Raw genomic sequence first — 17762 nt, forward strand, 5'->3', positions numbered from 1 at the left:
TCTAGCAAGATTATGAAATTGCTCCATGGTGAGCTCATGGCACCACCGAAGGGCTCCTTCTAACGCCAAATGTTTCAGTTGTATAAATGGGGTTGTCGTGAGAGCTTCCACCTTTGAAATCCGTACCTGCCAACCATGAGCAAAGGTCAGAGGGAAGACCGAGCTAGCCGGCTCAACCCTCCGATGCCTAAGTCAGATACATGTAAGAATGTAGACTAGGTAGGAGTAAATGGAGAATGGTAGCTTACCTTGAATGAGTGGAGAGACATGTATTTATAGTGTAAGGATGGGCTTGTCACCCCCTTTGTTTCCGATGTGGGACTAGCTGTGGTCCACCCGATACCACCAGTGTATGGTATCGGTATCGACATCGTGTCTGGGCGTTATCAACATCAATCGTTTTAAGTAACTAGCTAGTGAGCCTTGTGCTTCCGATACTTGTGCCTAAGAGGTATCTATACCAACAACAACAACCCCTCACCAGGGTGCCTCCCCAACTCAAATCTCTCGTATATCGCTAATCTACACAGGTAGTAAAACCCCATTTTCCCCTTCGAGAACTTGCCCAACACCCTCATAATGCTCTTCTCCTCTATCAGGGTCAACCTGATATCTTGTTCCACTACGATACAAAGAAATGTTGTTAACGTTGTTTACACTAGAAATACAAAAACGCTAAAGACGCGATCGCGATACTCACAAATGGGTTGAAACCTAGTTAGAGCCCGGTGCACCATATCGGGGTTCTGCCATAGACCACCTATGAGACACAGCTTCCCCCTCCATCGAGCGTAAATGTTGGACGGCAAATCCTCAATGATCTGGCTCTCATGCGACCTGAAGTTCACGCACCTGTTATCACCAGTCTTTGTCGAATAATGCATTTTGAACATCGAGCTAAACTCGCTGATACTCTAGTACTGCTACCTGCTAAGCTTCCATAGCACTAGCACCCCCATCATCTGACTCAAAGAGTTGGGCGATAGCTGCCCCATGGAGATGTTCAGACAAGATATCAGATACTGCATCTCCTCTGGTATCAGAAACGATAGCCCACACCTCAGTTGATTCTAGTAGAAGCATGCCCAACCCATCTCAGGATGACTAAACATCTCATTACCCCTCAGGAGCCACAATAGCACGGTATCGGGGATGGGCAACGTAACCCTCATATCGGCAATCTGCTCTTCTGTCATGCTCGGCCCCGGTTGATTGATGGACGTGTTAGGAGCAACGCGTAATCGACCTTGTGGTGATTGGGGAATCTCCAACAACTGAAATTCCTCCACTGGAACCTCGAAACCCACGACCTCCATAAGAGGCTCAGAACGCTCGCCGCCACCACTCCGAGAGGAACCCTCTCGCCTGCCAAGACCACAACTCTCCCACGCCATGCTGTGAACAATACCCAAGATAAGTCAATCAACTCCTGCCTATCGCCTTCCCCGACCCGTGTTTGATCATAATTCATATACATATTTATGCCCTAAAACATGGAAATTACTTGTTCTAAAGTCCAATTTAATGTTGACTAATCTAATTTCATTATTTCCCTAATCTTGTACTTTTGATTAACCCTTGTGTTTATTTATATATATTCATTATGTTTTCCTTATCAAGCTAGGAAATGATGGAGAAGTATGGAAATGAACTAAAAAGTCAACCTTAGCACATTTTCTTACTCCGGCTAGGAGAAAGCGAGCTAGACAAGGAAGAAGGATCGGCAGCCTGATCAAACGAATTCCAAATGAGTTGAAACTTTCCAAATCCATTATAGACATCCTAAGGATCATTTCTTCTGAAGAGTTCAAGAGTTATTTCGGAGTGGAAGGTCTTCAAAAGATTGGTCCAAGTTTCTGACTAAAAGACGAAAATGGCAAAACACCGGACCTGTACTGATTCCGGTAGCATTTCCGTCCAAAATACGATGAACTAAGCTCTGAAATTTTAACATCATGATCTACACTTATCAAGGAACATTTTTCATGGAGAAGTCGAAGGCCAATTCCTAAGTCTCGGTGAAGATTCAATTGAACGAAGTTTCGGAAGTAGAAAATGAATCCTAGTTGATCGAATAAGAGTAACTTGGCCGAGAATCCATGTTGGACGGATTTGTTGTGCATCTTTGGAAGGGTTATGTTGCTACAATTCTCAAGGAGAGTTCTAGAAGAATCCTACAAGATTATGACAAGATTAATTCATCATATTATCATTTGGATAATAAGCATGGTGCATAGGGTTCTCTCCATCTTTGTCATTGACTTTGGTAACCCAAAACCACCCCAACACTCTTCAAATTCATGATTCTCATGCACAATAAAGAGAGCTAGCTGCTCGTCTCTTCTCTTAAGTCATCTTTTTCTACTCTACAGTCTAATAGCTCATCATTACTTCCCTCTTTTTACTCCATATCTTCCATACCTCTTTCCCTTGTTTTTAGGATCTATTACCACTCTCATACTCTACCTCCATGCTTCTTTGTTGCTTGAGCTGCTCCCTTTTGCTTCCATTCGTCATTTTACTCCTCTCTCTCTTTTACTTCTCTATATAAGCATCCCTTCATCACACTCTTAAGGCATCACCCATATACCACTCCATTACATCTTTTTCTCTCTATATTCTCTACCATCCACTATCATCTCCTCCACAAAACCTCCATCACCACCACCATCAATCCATAACATCTATTACCACCACCAAAGTCATCATCTTTTTTTCCATCTACCCATTCTATTTCATATACATAAAGCTTCACCATTCCACCATTTCACAACTTGATCATTTCTACTTCTCATATTCCATCATCAATCTTTGAAGAAGAAGGAGAGGAGTCTAGCATCACTTGAGAAATCATCATCACCATGACAAAACCTCCATGAGTTCATCTACACCCTCCTCAATTTGATCATCACTAGTCACTTCTCTATCTCTACGTTTTAGTTTGATGTTCATAAACATGTTCGAGCTTATATATTTGATTATGAGTGAGTAGTTAGTTTGTTGGGGCTAGGGTTGAAAGCCCTAGCCAATCTTGTATGACTTTGATGTAAATATTATGTTTGATGCACTTTTCTTTAGCACCTTAACATGCCAGTTCAAGAGTTGAATGTTTATTCATAAATTTAATCAATTTGGGTATGAATATTTGCCATGACATGAGAAATAATTAAGGCTTGATTAACCTTGGTTGTTTGAAGCATGATAGCATATCATATGTGCATGTTAGGGTTGTGAACTACAATCATTTAGAGATAAGCTTGGTTGGTTTGCATAGTTTCTTCATCTCTAAGCTTTATGCACTTAGGTAAATGCATTAGATACCTAACCGGATTGAAATGCATGACTTAAGTAGTTAAGTACTACACCCGAGAGGGGTTGCTTGATATCATCAAAGGAGCATGTCCCTTGTTATACCCGAAAGGGATGCAAAGAGAGAAATTGGCTAATTAAAAATAGCATCATTCATTATAGAAGCATCATTGGTTGCAAGAAAGGTTAGAGGTGAAAACCTTTAAGTCCTAACTCTCATCCATTTTATTACATCTAATTTAGCTTAGGCTAGTTTACATTTCAAGTATTCATTTAGCTATTTCCGAATCAAATCATCTCCAAAACTAAAATCAAAACACTACCCCATCTTGAATATAATCACCATGAACTTTGGTTCACTTGTGAGCCCTTGTTTGTAATTTGTACATTTGCATATTCATCTAGCATCCTTTAGGTTTTCCTTAGCTAGAGTGGGTTTTCCAATCCCTTGGGTACGATATCCCCTACTCATAATCCCTACACTATAACTTGGCCCTTATACTTGAGGGTGGCTATTTAGCTAACAACCCACCCTGAGGAAAATTTCAAAACCCAACAGACCTCTTTTAGGAGCACCAAACCCTAAAATCCACCCCCCCCCCCCCCTAAAACCTAACCCCGACATACAAAGACCCAAAAATTTCCGACCACTCTTAACTCTGATCAACGAGCCCTCAGCAAACCCACATTACACCAACAAATTACCAGAACGAAACCTAAAAAAGTCAGGGCCAAAGTACCTGTTCACTCTTCCCAATGAAAACCGCAAGCAACAAGGCCAAAACCTTCCCCCTAATCCGAATTCCAAACACCAAACGAAAGACTGAAACTTTCCGGACACTAAAGCCTTCAACTTTACCCACTATTGTCCTTCAGGCTTCAGTCAAAACACAAGAACAGTAGCCGCCCCCATCTCCCTCCTCTATCTATATATAAGGGCCTCGAGAGTACAGGGACCGTTGCACGTACAAGGACGACTACACCAGATCCCACCACGTGTCCGACATCTCTGAGGGTTACAATGGTCATGCATCGTCGCCTCGACTCCTGTCCACTACGCCATTATTACCTATTACAGAATCCAGTACACCGGAATTCTCACACACAAAAAAGACTGCCAACAGCACAAGTGTCACCAGGGCATAGCACATGCGCCAAAAGACACATGAAACCGTACCACGGATACACGATAGCGATACAATGACAAAGGCAGGAATGGTCCCTTCAACCCAGCCAATACCCCTCTTAGGTAGGGACTTGGGGGGCTAGGGGGTAATGGTCGTACGGAAGCCGCGTGTGGCCAGAGACTCGCCTTGCACTTCCGATACTTCTACCAAGGACAAACTCCCTACCCAAGAGAACTCTTGACCGGGGACTTGGGGGACTTGTTGGTATGTATATACCTCCCAGGCACAAGTACCAGAAGCACAAGGCTCATCTAGCCATCAAAAAGTAAGGAAAGAGCTCCCAACTAGGGATCCCGATACCCCGTGGGGCGATATCGGGAACCCAAATGTCCCACACTGAAGGAAATGAAACCAAGCTCTCACGAAACCACTACATGAATGTCATCTCCAACGACCAAAAGAGGTAACTATTTATTAGCGTTTTCCATTATCATTATCTTATAACGATACTGACTTAGGCATCGGAGAGTTGAAGGCTGGCACACCCGGTCTTCCCTCTAACTTTTGTTTGTTTTACAGATAAGTTAGACCAATAGCGATAGTGGCAGGTCGAGACACCCCATGATTTAGCTGGATTGAACCCCTCTCGAGACAGCTAAAACAGTTATTAGTAATTATGATCCAAGGTTGCTCAGTATCATTTGATCTAGTGGTATAGGTCTCATTTTTGTAAGTGAAAGGTCGTGAGTTCGACTCACAATAAACTAGTTGTTGTATATGATAATTGTCCATTTTTCGACCCCTCCAAAAATTAATTTTTTGTTCTGTGACTAGATGAGAGTACACAAAAAATATTGGCAGCTCCCTTACAAAATTCTTCGTGGTTGAATTGGTGGTTGAATTGATAAAGATAAAAAAAAAAATATTAATTAATTAATTAAATAAATAAAAACAACAACAACAAACTGTAGAAGATACAAATTTAATTGTTTAAAGGGTGTTTTGGTAAAATTAAGGAGGTACACTTAGCTTCTCAAGTATTCAAAAAAGTGATTTTTTTTTTTTTTTTGAGAAAAATTCAAGAAGTGGATTGGAGATTTAATAAGTGGAAAAAGTCCAAATATCAAAATTGGAGGTCTAACTAGAACCACCCAATTGCATATTATTGTACTTATAGCTATTGAGGTTCATCCTCTAACCAAGTTTAAAATGCAAGAACCATATCACAATCGTAACTAAATTATGTGTTGATCGAAGATTTCTCATATTTTTGAAATTTTCAAAATTTGTGTTGGACTTTAATAAAAATACCAAAGTTGTCTTTTTCACATTTTGTAATACCACGAAAATTTATTATTAATTTATGATGATTTTTCAGAAATTATTAAGTAGGATGCTAGTACGTTTACATGGTTCAGGGGTGGAGTGAAAGTGTTTCAGACAAATAAATTCTCGAACCGTTTTATTTTCGAGGGGTCAAAAGGTTGACTTTTTATTTTGACTTGTTAGTACGAAAACTTCCTTCACGAAAGTTGTAGAGGTGTCGATACGAGTTCGTGTACATATGGCACACACAAATCGAAGATCGTATGATGAAGTTATGATCAGCGGAAGATTTTCCATTTTCAGAAATTTCCCTATAAATAGAAAAATTCTGAATATTTTTTCATAATTTCCAACTTTCCTTTATTGGAAACTCTCTCTCTCTCTCTCTCTCTCTGTCTCTGTCTCTCTCTCTCTCCTTCCGAAAACCCTAACCCGGCAGTTTTGCTCCCAACCCGACCCTGTTCCAGTTGCACTTTCTGACCTTCTCCGACAACGCCACCGGCCTTGAACCACTTAGAGTCACTTCGCTGTCCTCCCTGTTAGTCTAGTTCCCGTCGGTTCTGGCCTGAAATTATAGATCAAAGCTCGTGAATCAATGCGGAATTGACCCTATCAGAATTTCTGATTCCAACAACAGTTGGGTTTGAAAGTTACCAGGTTTTGGAACTCTCCTCCTCTAGATCACATCAGTATTCTCCTTGAAGCTCAATTCAAAGTGTGGTGGCCAGAATTGGGATTCAAAGTTCAATGTCGAAGGCTTTTCGAGCTTGTTCTAGCTTATCTAGCCTGATTCGGTCTTAACTCCAGGTATGAAAGTTGTTTCTCACACCAAGCTCATCATTGTGACTGGTTATATCAACTTGGTTTAGAGGTTGATCCAGCAGCGCGTGAAGCCCATGTGAAGCCACTGGTGGCGGCGCGTCTGACCATTTCTGGGGTAGTTTCTTGCTTCATTTATCATCTAATCTTCGATACGAGCATTTCGATATAAGATTTGTAATTTTTGGAGATCGTATGATCATGATAGGGTTTTTTGGTGTTTTAGATTATTTCTGTTTTCGATCCGTGAGGATCCAGCCATTCGATCGACTTGTAGCTTGACATATTAATCGTAGGAGTATTCCGAAGACTTTGGGTGGTCTCGAATGAGGTCTTGCCTCGATTGGCATTACTTTCGGGTTTTTAGTTCAAATGGGGTTTTCGAACTTTAAATTGCTTTGTGATTTGTTATGCTGAGTTGTGATCTTATTTTATTAAGCGCTTGACAAAGGGTATTCTATAATTATTATTGCTTTGTTTAAGACATAGCTAGATTTTTAGGTCATTAAATCTCACGTTATGTTTAGTGATAAATTAGTTATGTTCGTGTTTATTAGAATTAATTGGTTAGTTGTAAAATCATATTATCGCAAGTAAAAATTTGTTTGAAATATATGAACTTGAATGTCAACAATTCATGAGTAAGTTAAAATGATGTTTTGTTATAAAATGATTTTCGAATAGTGTAAATGGTGAAACTATAGTTGGTATTAGTGGCGTCCCTGAATGGATGACTACGTGTGTGTCTATTTATATATATATATATATATATATATATATATATATAGTTCCTGGAAAACTTGAGTTTGGGGTGAAAATGATAGATATATGGTGTTGTGATTGTAGAATTATATATTTTGATGAATTTTCCTCAATTCCTGTTTTAATTTCGAGTTGTGTTTGTGAGTGTGATTAAATCAATAGAGTGTGTAGCACAACCTGTGTGGCTGAACCAATGTGGCGATTTTGAGTAGAGTTGTCAGATCTGTTGTTGGTTACGATGATCATGTTTGGTGTTTCAGTGATTCATGTGTCATCCAAGTGAAACAAGATTATTATTGTGTGAAATTTCATTATTTGTTGTTAAGTAAATTACCATTGTATGTATTGCTATAATTTCATATAATCTCCTGGACTAAATAATAAGGAGGGATTATCTTTTTATTTTTGTACATGTAATCTCCTTAACTATGTTGTATGCTAGGATTACTAATTTTCTGTATTGTTTTGTCTTCACGTAATCACCTGAACTAACACACTTTATTGTTTGAATTGTTTATTTATATTATTCTGGTTTTCTATTTTGTTGTTGGAGTTTACTCATACAAGCTGTCAAAAGCTTACTGGGTTTGTTGTTGCAACCCGGTGCACTATTCAATGGTGTAGGGGTTGATCCTGCAGGTCAGGGTAATCGTGGCTGAAATTGGGGTTCGTGCTATTATAACCGTAGGTGTTCAGAAGCTAATTTTGTTGCTTGACTTTCTTTAGACTTCCGTTTTGTAGTAAGCTATGTGGGAGCGTTTAATTATTACTTTGTTAACACAACTTAATTCGTAAACCATGTATAATGTAATATATGACTATAAAGAGCGAGTCTGTATTAACATTGTGGGTTCTAGATATTATCATGTACTTGTTTTAAGAAGAAAAATTTTACAGGCATTTAGTGTTGATATATGAACCATCACGCAGTGTATATTTTGGTGTTTGTTTAATTTGTTTATTAATTGTGCTTGAAAATCGGGGCGTAACATATTTAACCAACTCATTATTTTATTTTGGCCCAACTAACCAATCACCAAAATATCAAAAGTCATGAAAATATTGATAGTTCAAAAAAAAATTAATGCAAAATATTGAGAAAGTATCGGATATCGAATGGAAATTACACTAAAATTTTGGATAAAATTGTATAATCAACTAAAAATATTCTAAAAACAAAACATGTGAAAACTAACATCGGTGTTTTTAAAAAACAAAAATTTCAAATATATATCGAGGATATTTTAATCTCACAAAAAATAATTATTGTTTTTGACATAATATAATAACCTCCAACCAAAACAAGTATATATGAAAACTGAACCTAGGGTTTCTTTGTAACCTAGGGGAGAGCGCGGAAACCTAGTGTTTCTTCTATATGAGGTTCCAGGGTGAGGTTTCTACTTTAAGGAAATCTGCAGTGTGATGATTGAGGCTATGGCATCTCAATTGGCTGCGACACTTGCTTTAACTAATGAGGTCGTGGCAGAGTTTGGGTAAGCAGGAGCAGTGGCGGTGGTCGACTCCTTCTTCTATCTACTGAGAAAGCTGATTGTTCCGAAGAAGAAGGACGAGATTGGGATGCCCCGAGCCATGGCGGCAGTCTGGAGGTTACGTGATTGACTGTCGATCACAAAACTTGACGGAGTTCGATTCTAGTTTCAGGTTGAAGAAGGAAGGATAGAGAGTGTTGCTTCAAGGGTATGATGTTAATTCTAGCTGAGTACGATGGTATTGGGGTTCCAGAGTTGGTTTTGCTCAACTCGTTAAAAGCCTGGGTGGTGGTGTGACAACTTTGGCCAGGTCTCAGGATAGAGAAGTCGCTGGTGCTTATCGGAACCTGGATCGATATGCCAAAACCACAAGTCAATCGGATAGTCGGATCCTCACGGATCGAAACATCGAACGGTCCGAAACCGTAAAAATCCTAACATGCTCATACGATCTCCAAAAATTACAAACAATATATCAAAATGCTCGTATCGACGAGTAGATTGAACTCAGGAACAGAAACTATCCCTGAGGTGGCTGGAAACCGCCGGAAAACACCACCACAGTGGTGACACCGCCTCAGGACCAAAGTCGAAATTTGACAAAACTCCCAACACCAAAGTTCTTCATCACAACTCCAATTTAAACTTTCATAACTAACACAAAATCTAAATTATAGCCATTTGGCCGAAATTTACCTCGCAACATCTGAAATTCGATGAACCCTAGAATTTCAAAGCTTCAATTCGTCCTCCACAAGTGAAATCGTCCCAAACCACTTTGGGAGAAGCATCAATGTCCTATGAGCTTCAAAAGCCCTCAAGAAACATCGGCAATGGTGGCCGAAATCGGAAGTTCACATCTGGGTCCGACGCAGCTCCGCCGCCAAACTTCTCGGCCTTGCACCGCCCTCCACAGCTCGTTTCATGCTCCAATTCTTCCACAGACCTCAAGATAGGATTGAGGTGAAGAGAACCCACTTTGACTCGCGTCCTATGGTGGCCGGATGAGGGAGAACGAAGCCGACGAAGGGGAGAGGGTGAAACCGGGATCAAGACCGAAGAGAGAGAAAAGTTTCCCAAAATGGAAACTCTGATTTTTCTGATAATTTTTCGGAAAAATCTCATTTATACCAAAATGAAAACTTTTTCCGAAGCCTATAACTTCTTCATACGAACTCCGATTCTCGCGTTCCGCATGTCCACGAACTTGTATCGATGCGCTCTATAACTTTCGTGAAGGAAGTTTTCGGAGAATCCCAATGAATAAAAAGTCAACCCTTGCGCCCTCCCTAAAACTACGCTTCCTGAATAATTATTCGCCCGAAATACTTCCGCTCCATCCACGAGGCACGAAACCGTCCGATACCCATAATTTAAATTCCAAAAAATGCTCAGAAAATAAATACGAATTTCTGAGGCATCACAATGACCATCATATCCTGCTACATCAGTAGTGCCACGTCAGCGAACCAATCCAGATTGACCCTAAACCCCAATTATTGTTCTCCACGCCGGTGGCCATTTTTCTTTTCCATCACTATTCTTCTTCTTCACTTCTGGTTTTGGTCAACTTGGCCATCAAAAACCACCATTTCAACCAGACCCAAAATCCAAATCACCATTTTGAGCAAGACCCAAAAACCTTAGAATTTGAAAAAATGGTAGTTTTCAGTGAAAAGTTTCCAAATTGAGGCCTGATGTGGAGAGTGAAAGTGGGATTTGAGTGGGAGAGAGAGAAGTAGGCTGTGAAAACAAGAGGAGAGTGGTTGAGCGGCAAATTTCCGAGCTGATTGGGATCTGCTTATATTTGAGAGATGGCGTCGGCGACAGTGGAGATGAGGGCGGACCCGTTAAGAGACAACGAAGGGAGATGGCTTCAGAGAAGGTGAAGAAGTGTTCGATCAGCTTCTAGCCTCTTGCTTTTGCTCGATGTCCATCTATACACTGCCAAGCTAGGTCTTTGCTGGGTTTGGTTTCAATTTGGGGAGAGAAACAGATGAGTTGTGGAGTTTGATCGAAATGGGATTGGTGGGTTGAGGAAGGAGAAAGTAGGCAGAACGAAAAGAAAATAAAAAAGGAAAAAAATTAAAAAGGAACAAGAAAAAAATTAAAAAGGAACAAGAAAAAAAAGGAAAAAAAGAAATTAAAAAGGAACAAGAAATTAAAAAGGAAAAAGGAAAAAAAGAAATTAAAAAGGAAAATGAAATAAAAGAGGGGTATATTGGACATTTCATCCAATGCCAACTCCTAATTTGACGCGGAATGAATCTATTGGAGGGAAATTGTAAGGTCAGAGAGTTTTTAGATTAAATTAGAATGTCAGGGAATGAAACGATGAGAGAGACAAACTATAGGGACTAAACAGATTTTATCCCTTTTCTATTTATAGGAAAATTTCCAAAATAATAAAAACTTCCGCTGACCATAACTTCTTCATACGTTCTCCAATTTTCGTGTGCCACATGTTCACGAACTCGTGTCGACGCGCTTTATGACTTTTGTGAAGGAACTTTTCAGAGAAACTCAACGAATAAGCATGTCCATGGACTCGTATCGACACGTTCTATGACTTTCGTGAAGGAATTTTTTGGAAAAATTTAACGAATAAAAAGTCAACCCTTGACCCCTCGAAAATAAGTCGTTTCGAGTCATTATTCATTAGAAACACTTTCACTTCACCTACAAAACAACTAATCATACAAACCAACAACTTAATAATTTCCGTAAATCACACAAAAATTAATAAAGAAATTCTAGGGTACTATAATTGCAGACATGGGGTACATTCAGCTTCACAGCGACAACGATGGTGGAGGTGGATCTTCATTATGAAAAGGTGAAAGACTGGTGTTGGGGTTGTGGTCTGTTTGACCATGGTGGACGTGGGTGTGATCAGTTTCTCACCAAGAAACTTAACGGTGCAGTGATGGTGGGACTTATGGAGCCGGCAGCCAGATCTGGGAGGTGGGATGGTGTTTTAGGCCTTACAGGTTTTCTTTTGGTGTCAAACCTAGTGGAGAGGATGGGTTTTGATGTTCAACATGTAGGGCTGACGTCAGCAAAGGGACAAAACCCTAGCTTGGCCAAGATTGTGAACCGATCTACAGAGTTGTTGAAGGTTGTGCCAAGCTGGAACATGACTGCTTCGACGATGAAGACTGTGGAAAAAATGGTGATGACCATGATGATGGAGGTGGAGCAGATGAGTGGTGTCAAGCGTCATGTTAGGTTGGTTCCAGCTTGACCCAGAAAGAAAGCAAAGCTGAAGATTGATTCGTCTTCTTTGGCTTGTTTGGATGTTAAAGAAGGCTTTGACATACCCATTCACAATGGGGTGGTGAAGATTTCTCCAGTAAAGAATAAACGGGGTGACCTAAAGGGTCAAAAAACAAGAAAGGTCCTACTATGAAGAGTAAGAGAGTGGCCCGAAACTTGGTGAGCGAAGGCAATATGATGGCGGATGCTAGGCCAATGAAGGGTGAGACATCTACTTTGGTGGCTTCTGATGGGGCTTCATTGAAGGTTACTAAGGTGGAGGCTACTGAGGTAAGTGAGGGTTCTCTCCAATTGGAAATGGAGCCAGCTTTGGCTCAGGAGTAAGATATGTCACCAAGTTTGCCCTTGATTATCGAGGATGTTTATGGGTAGTTTTCTGTTGTGCTTCAAGATCTTTAAAAATGTTAAATTATTTAGATAGTGACTCTTCTGACAGTCTCACCGAAGAGTCATTATATATAGTTTCGATAACCAATGCAATAAGTTGACCAAAGAAAGAAAAAAAAAAAAAAAGGATATACGAGTTGACTTGAGCTCGATCTTGGTTTTTTGGACCAGCGAGTCGAAAGCACACTCGGTTACACTAGTTTTGGTCCAACCAAACCAAGTGAATACCAACCGTTCATCAAAGGCAACCAACCTCTTGATTTCCATCCCCCACAATCGAACGGCGCATAAACTCTCTGTCACTGCCACAGTTCATGTCTCGTTACTACGTTTTTTCTTGGTCTGAGATCACAACGTTTACTCTGCCTCTCTCTGGGATGGGTTTGCTGACGTTTTGTTTTTTGTTGTCTACGGAAAGCCTGTTATAAAGGATGCAAAGATAGGAGCTTTAATCTCAAAGCCGAATAATCAGTCCATCTAATATTCTAGCTGAATCTGGTAAAATTTTCTATCTCCTTCATTCTTTTTTTTTATCATCATTTTGGGTTAAGGGTTTTGATTTCTGTATAATATTGTTGTTATCTGTTGGTTAATCTAGATAATTATTTGTGGGTTTTGAGTTTTGGCATGGAGTTAATATCATTTCTTGAATTTGATCGTTCTGGGAGGATGGGCAGTAGTAGGGAAGGTTTTAATCTTGAGTGGATTGTGTGGATATGAAGTTTTTGAGACATGGGATTTTGTGTAGAATTGGATTAGTTTGCTTTTACACTAAGTGGGTCTTTTTGTTTTGAGGCTTTTGTGCATTGGCTTGTGTTTTACTACTGGTTTCAGAACTAACAGTTAGTGAAAAGGCAATGCATATCCGATCAATTTGTAATTACCCTAAACCCACTTAGGTAGTTCAGATTCTGCAAGTTTGTTTTCTCTTAAGAACTATTCTTTTGAGGTTTTTGTGATATCAGATGATTATATTACTCTTTTACATTCCACTTGTCTAATTTTATCTATTGTTAGAATTTGGTTTTTGTTTATTATTTGTCTCCATGCATATTTGCTATGAAGAGATAGTGTTCTGTTCGCACGAATCATGTAACCGCCTCACTGTCTCCCCGTTCTTGGAGAGTGATTGTGTAATGTATGTGCATCTGCTATTCTCACAAACCATGTAGCTACCCCACTGTTTAACAATGTGATAAAGAAGATCTTTTTGATAGGATGGCATTGCTTATACCAACTACATTGATCGCAATCCTGCTTGCCAGCTTTTACTTATTCACATTAACATGTTAAAACGTAGCATTGCTCATTTAAGGTTTTATAGAAATTACATAAAAGAGGGACTAATAATGGTTCTGATTGTGTCGCAGCTTACATATGAAATAAAAACAAATTCTTCAAAGCATGTAGTTTCAAATTTTCCACATGTTACAAGCTGCATGCAAGCCAATGAGGATATCAGATGAATTTTTCATCTGTTACGAAAGAGAAGGGGATTTGTAGATAGAGTGCACAAATACAGAAAGCTCATTTTTACCAATCTATGCATTCTCGCCCTCTAATTTGGTTGGCGGACTTAGATGGATGTTCCCTCTCCAGAACCACATAGCAACTCTCGAAGTGACCAATATCCTTTGCTACTAGAGCAGATGGAAAGCCCCAACAGTCATGTGCACGTAATTGACGTAACGAGGAATGATGATACCTCATCAAGTTCATCTAATGATGATCAACCTCCTAGAGTGGACTTGCCTCAGCATGAAGATAGACTGTCACGTATTACACATGCCCCCACTTATCAGGCTGCTTCAACTTCGTCAAACAGATTAAGTGCTAGGAGTTCATCATTTATGAGGCGGGGTGATGGGTATAGTCGCCACAGAAGAAGCCCATTGAATTCAGGACTGTGGATTTCTGTTGAACTTCTTGTCACTATGAGTCAGATAATAGCATCTATTGTTGTTTTGTCATTGTCGACAAATGAAAATCCGCAAGCCCCTTTGTTCGCATGGATTGTGGGTTATGCATCTGGCTGTGTTGCAACACTACCTATTCTTTACTGGAGATTCCGTAACCGCAACAGGGGTGCTGAGCTAGAATCCACTCAATCTCATCAAGGGTCTTCTGAACGCAATCCTCCTGAACCAACTTCTTATACAGCTATTTCAATTACTCCAGCTTCAGACGAAGAAAGAAATCACACTACAGAAACAGTCATGAGAAACCCTCAAGTTGCAGAACCCTCAAGTGCAAGGTTTTTGTTTTTCCTTTTACGTTTCATTTCATATTTTATTAACTGGGATGCCCTTCATTGTACTTGTTGATATTGTCGTCTGCCAGGTTTCCTGGTGAGCATGCTGGATAACTACATATGTATATCCATATATATACATACCTGTGTTTGCTCTGATAACTACATGCTTTCGTCTATTTACAAATATCTATTATGTGTGTGTGTGTGTGTTGTGTCAAAGCTCTTCTAAGGATTCTGTACCAAGTCATGCTTTGTTTTCCTTGGTAATATTTTGCTATTAGTTGTACGCCTTTGCTGGATTACAATTCTATGATGAACAATTTACCAATAAAAGTATATGATACTGTTAAAAAACTCACAGCACACACACTTTGTAATGTTTTGCTATTATTTGTACGCCTTTGCTGGATTACAATTCTATGATGAACAATACACACACACACACACACACTCTTTGTAATGTTTTGCTGTTATTTGTACGCCTTTGCTGGATTACAATTCTACAATGAACTATTTATCAATAAAAGTATATGATACTGTTAAAAAACTCACAGCGTGCACACACACACAGAGAATATGTTTTTAAGGAGTAGTGTTCACCTGGAATTAAATCCAAGCATGCATGACCACAAATTCTTGGTCACCTGGTGACCGGGTGAACATGACTGAAATTTTAAGTACAGCAGATTTCCAAAACCTTACTCTATTCCATAGAGTGGTCACCTCATCTAGGTTTTATTGTTCTTTACAAAAGTTTATATTTTTTGGCTACTTGGCTGTCTTTTATACTCTGGTTGTCATCCATGCTAAGATAGAAACACGCATCTTGATAAGTTGTATGGTGTGAGCTCACTTATTAGAAATTACTTTTGAGAATTAAGTCAGAAGATTTGTTTAGTGTTGAATTTGTTTTCATGTACATATCTAAATAACACAATAAATTGCAATGTGATGAACACGTAGATTGAAGTCCTATTTGCTACATCAAATGTTGTAAGTTGTAACTACTATTTTCAAGATATTTGTAAGCATCTTTTATTCTTTTGCTTTTTCTGTTTTCATAATGATCCATACAAATCAGACATCATATATAGATCATGTCATTAACTAAAGAAGTTACTGTGTTGCAGACTTAATGGGTTGGTGGATCATTTCAAGATGGCATTAGATTGCTTCTTCGCAGTCTGGTTTGTTGTGGGAAATGTGTGGATTTTTGGAGGTCACTCTTCTTCCTCTGATGCTCCTAAATTGTATAGGTACCTCTTAATGACAGAGTCTTTTAACATTCGCTGGGTTATTGAGTCAACTAAAGATTCCTGGGTTTCTTGTAGGTTATGCATAGTGTTCCTTACCTTTAGCTGTATCGGATATGCCATGCCATTCATACTGTGTGCAACAATTTGTTGCTGCCTGCCGTGCATCATCTCTGTCCTGGGATTCCGAGAGGACCATGCTCAGACTAGAGGAGCCACCACAGAGTCAATTAATGCTCTGCCAACCTACAAATTCAAGCTGAAGAGAAATGGTATGAATGATGATCAGGAGAGCAACACCTCTGGTGAAGGAGGACTCTTGGCTGCAGGGACAGAGAAGGAGCGTGCAATATCAGAAGAAGATGCGGTGAGTATGTTCGGGGCCTTCTGAGTGTTTTTTTTTTTTTTTTTCCTTTTTTCTTTTTCTTCCGAATAGTGCCATCTGAGTTCATGGTCCTTGAAATTAATCAAAGCTTGACCCAATTTGGAATATTGGATTCCCGACCAACTTTCTTTATCAATTCAGGAAATTCTAGCACAGTTGAAAATTCATGCTCCTTCTGCATACCTTACTGATAAAAGTTGATTGCCCGTTGGATATAACTACTGGGTTTACATTAAGAACATCCCTCTATCACAACAGGTGCTGAATTACCATCGAGATTCATTTAAGTGGTTTCAGGAGACTGTAGCCATGAGATCAATCACGCTTCATTGCTATAAGTAAAATATTGTATTTTATTTCTTTCAGACCATAACAAAAATAGATATAATATTATCGTATTACTGTATATGGGTGAATTTGTCTATGATCATTTGGCTAGCTAGACTAGAAATTTAAATTAATTACCTTCAATCTTGAGCTCTCTAGGGGAAACTAGTTTAGCATATGACAGAATCTTCTGTTTAGTATTATTATTCTTTCTGAATCAACTAGCCAGTGCTATTATACATCAATCAAATCATCTTGATTGCATTAGGTAGGAGTGATCACAAGATGAAAAGTTCCTATGCTATTATCATTCAATTAATGTGCTTTCTCCTTCCATGTGCAGGTTTGTAGTATTTGCCTGGCAAATTATTCAGATAATGATGAGGTAAGAGAATTAACATGTTCACATGTCTTTCATGTGGAGTGTGTTGACAGATGGTTGAAAATCAATGCCTCATGTCCCCTCTGTAAGTCGGAGGTTGGAGAGAGCAGCGGTACCACGCCGGGCAGAGACTCCAGCCAGCAATAGGGTGAGGAGCCGGGCACAGCTGATTGCTATGTATATGAAAGGACAGAAAATGACAGAATTCTATATTTTTGAGACTGCTGAGACTATCTCAGGTTCAGTAATAGGGTGAAGTGCTTCGGTTTATCTGTAAATATCGTCTACAGTATAAATATAAAGGTGAGTACGGTGAGTTCCCCTCCCCTGTTGGACATTTATAGAGCATTGCTACGGCAGAAAAATACACACACAACTCTTCATCTAATGTTGTGAACTGAAGCATCCTTAAATTTGAACTCCATTTCCAGTTTAGCTTCATCAGATTGCCTTGCGCTTAGTAATGATCCAAGTGGTTGTAAACAACAGCTGATATTCTTCTCATTCAAAGAATAGCTTTTCCAATAAATTCATCTTATTGTTATACACTGGTGAATGACAAAAAATTACTTGGACCCTACTTTATAAACTGACACTGCAGCTCGAAACTGAACCGAGATGTTGAAACAAAAATGATTGCCGTACTTCACCATCTCATCGCC

General features: G+C 39.4%; 1 protein-coding gene across 1 annotated transcript; it reads left to right on the forward strand.

Moving 5' to 3' along the window:
* The first annotated feature begins 12772 nt into the window (after window positions 1–12772).
* Window positions 12773–17586, forward strand: LOC112185360 (E3 ubiquitin-protein ligase At1g63170). The gene is made up of 5 exons (XM_024323602.2): window positions 12773–12997; window positions 13870–14753; window positions 15884–16009; window positions 16085–16373; window positions 17062–17586. Exons 2-5 carry the CDS (start codon window positions 14080–14082, stop codon window positions 17245–17247), a joined length of 1275 nt encoding a protein of 424 aa, XP_024179370.1. The 5' UTR covers window positions 12773–12997; window positions 13870–14079; the 3' UTR covers window positions 17248–17586.
* The last annotated feature ends 176 nt before the right edge of the window (window positions 17587–17762 follow it).

The sequence above is a fragment of the Rosa chinensis genome, chromosome 2 (genome assembly GCF_002994745.2).
Source record: "Rosa chinensis cultivar Old Blush chromosome 2, RchiOBHm-V2, whole genome shotgun sequence".
Lineage (NCBI taxonomy): Eukaryota > Viridiplantae > Streptophyta > Magnoliopsida > Rosales > Rosaceae > Rosa > Rosa chinensis.

Coding starts and splice junctions, on each gene's coding strand:
- LOC112185360 (XM_024323602.2), top strand. CDS start 14,080: ATGGATGTTCCCTCTCCAGAACCACATAGCAACTCTCGAAGTGACCAA. Junction 16,010..16,084: donor GATGCTCCTAAATTGTATAG/GTACCTCTTAAT, acceptor GGTTTCTTGTAG/GTTATGCATAGTGTTCCTTA. Junction 16,374..17,061: donor CAATATCAGAAGAAGATGCG/GTGAGTATGTTC, acceptor TTCCATGTGCAG/GTTTGTAGTATTTGCCTGGC.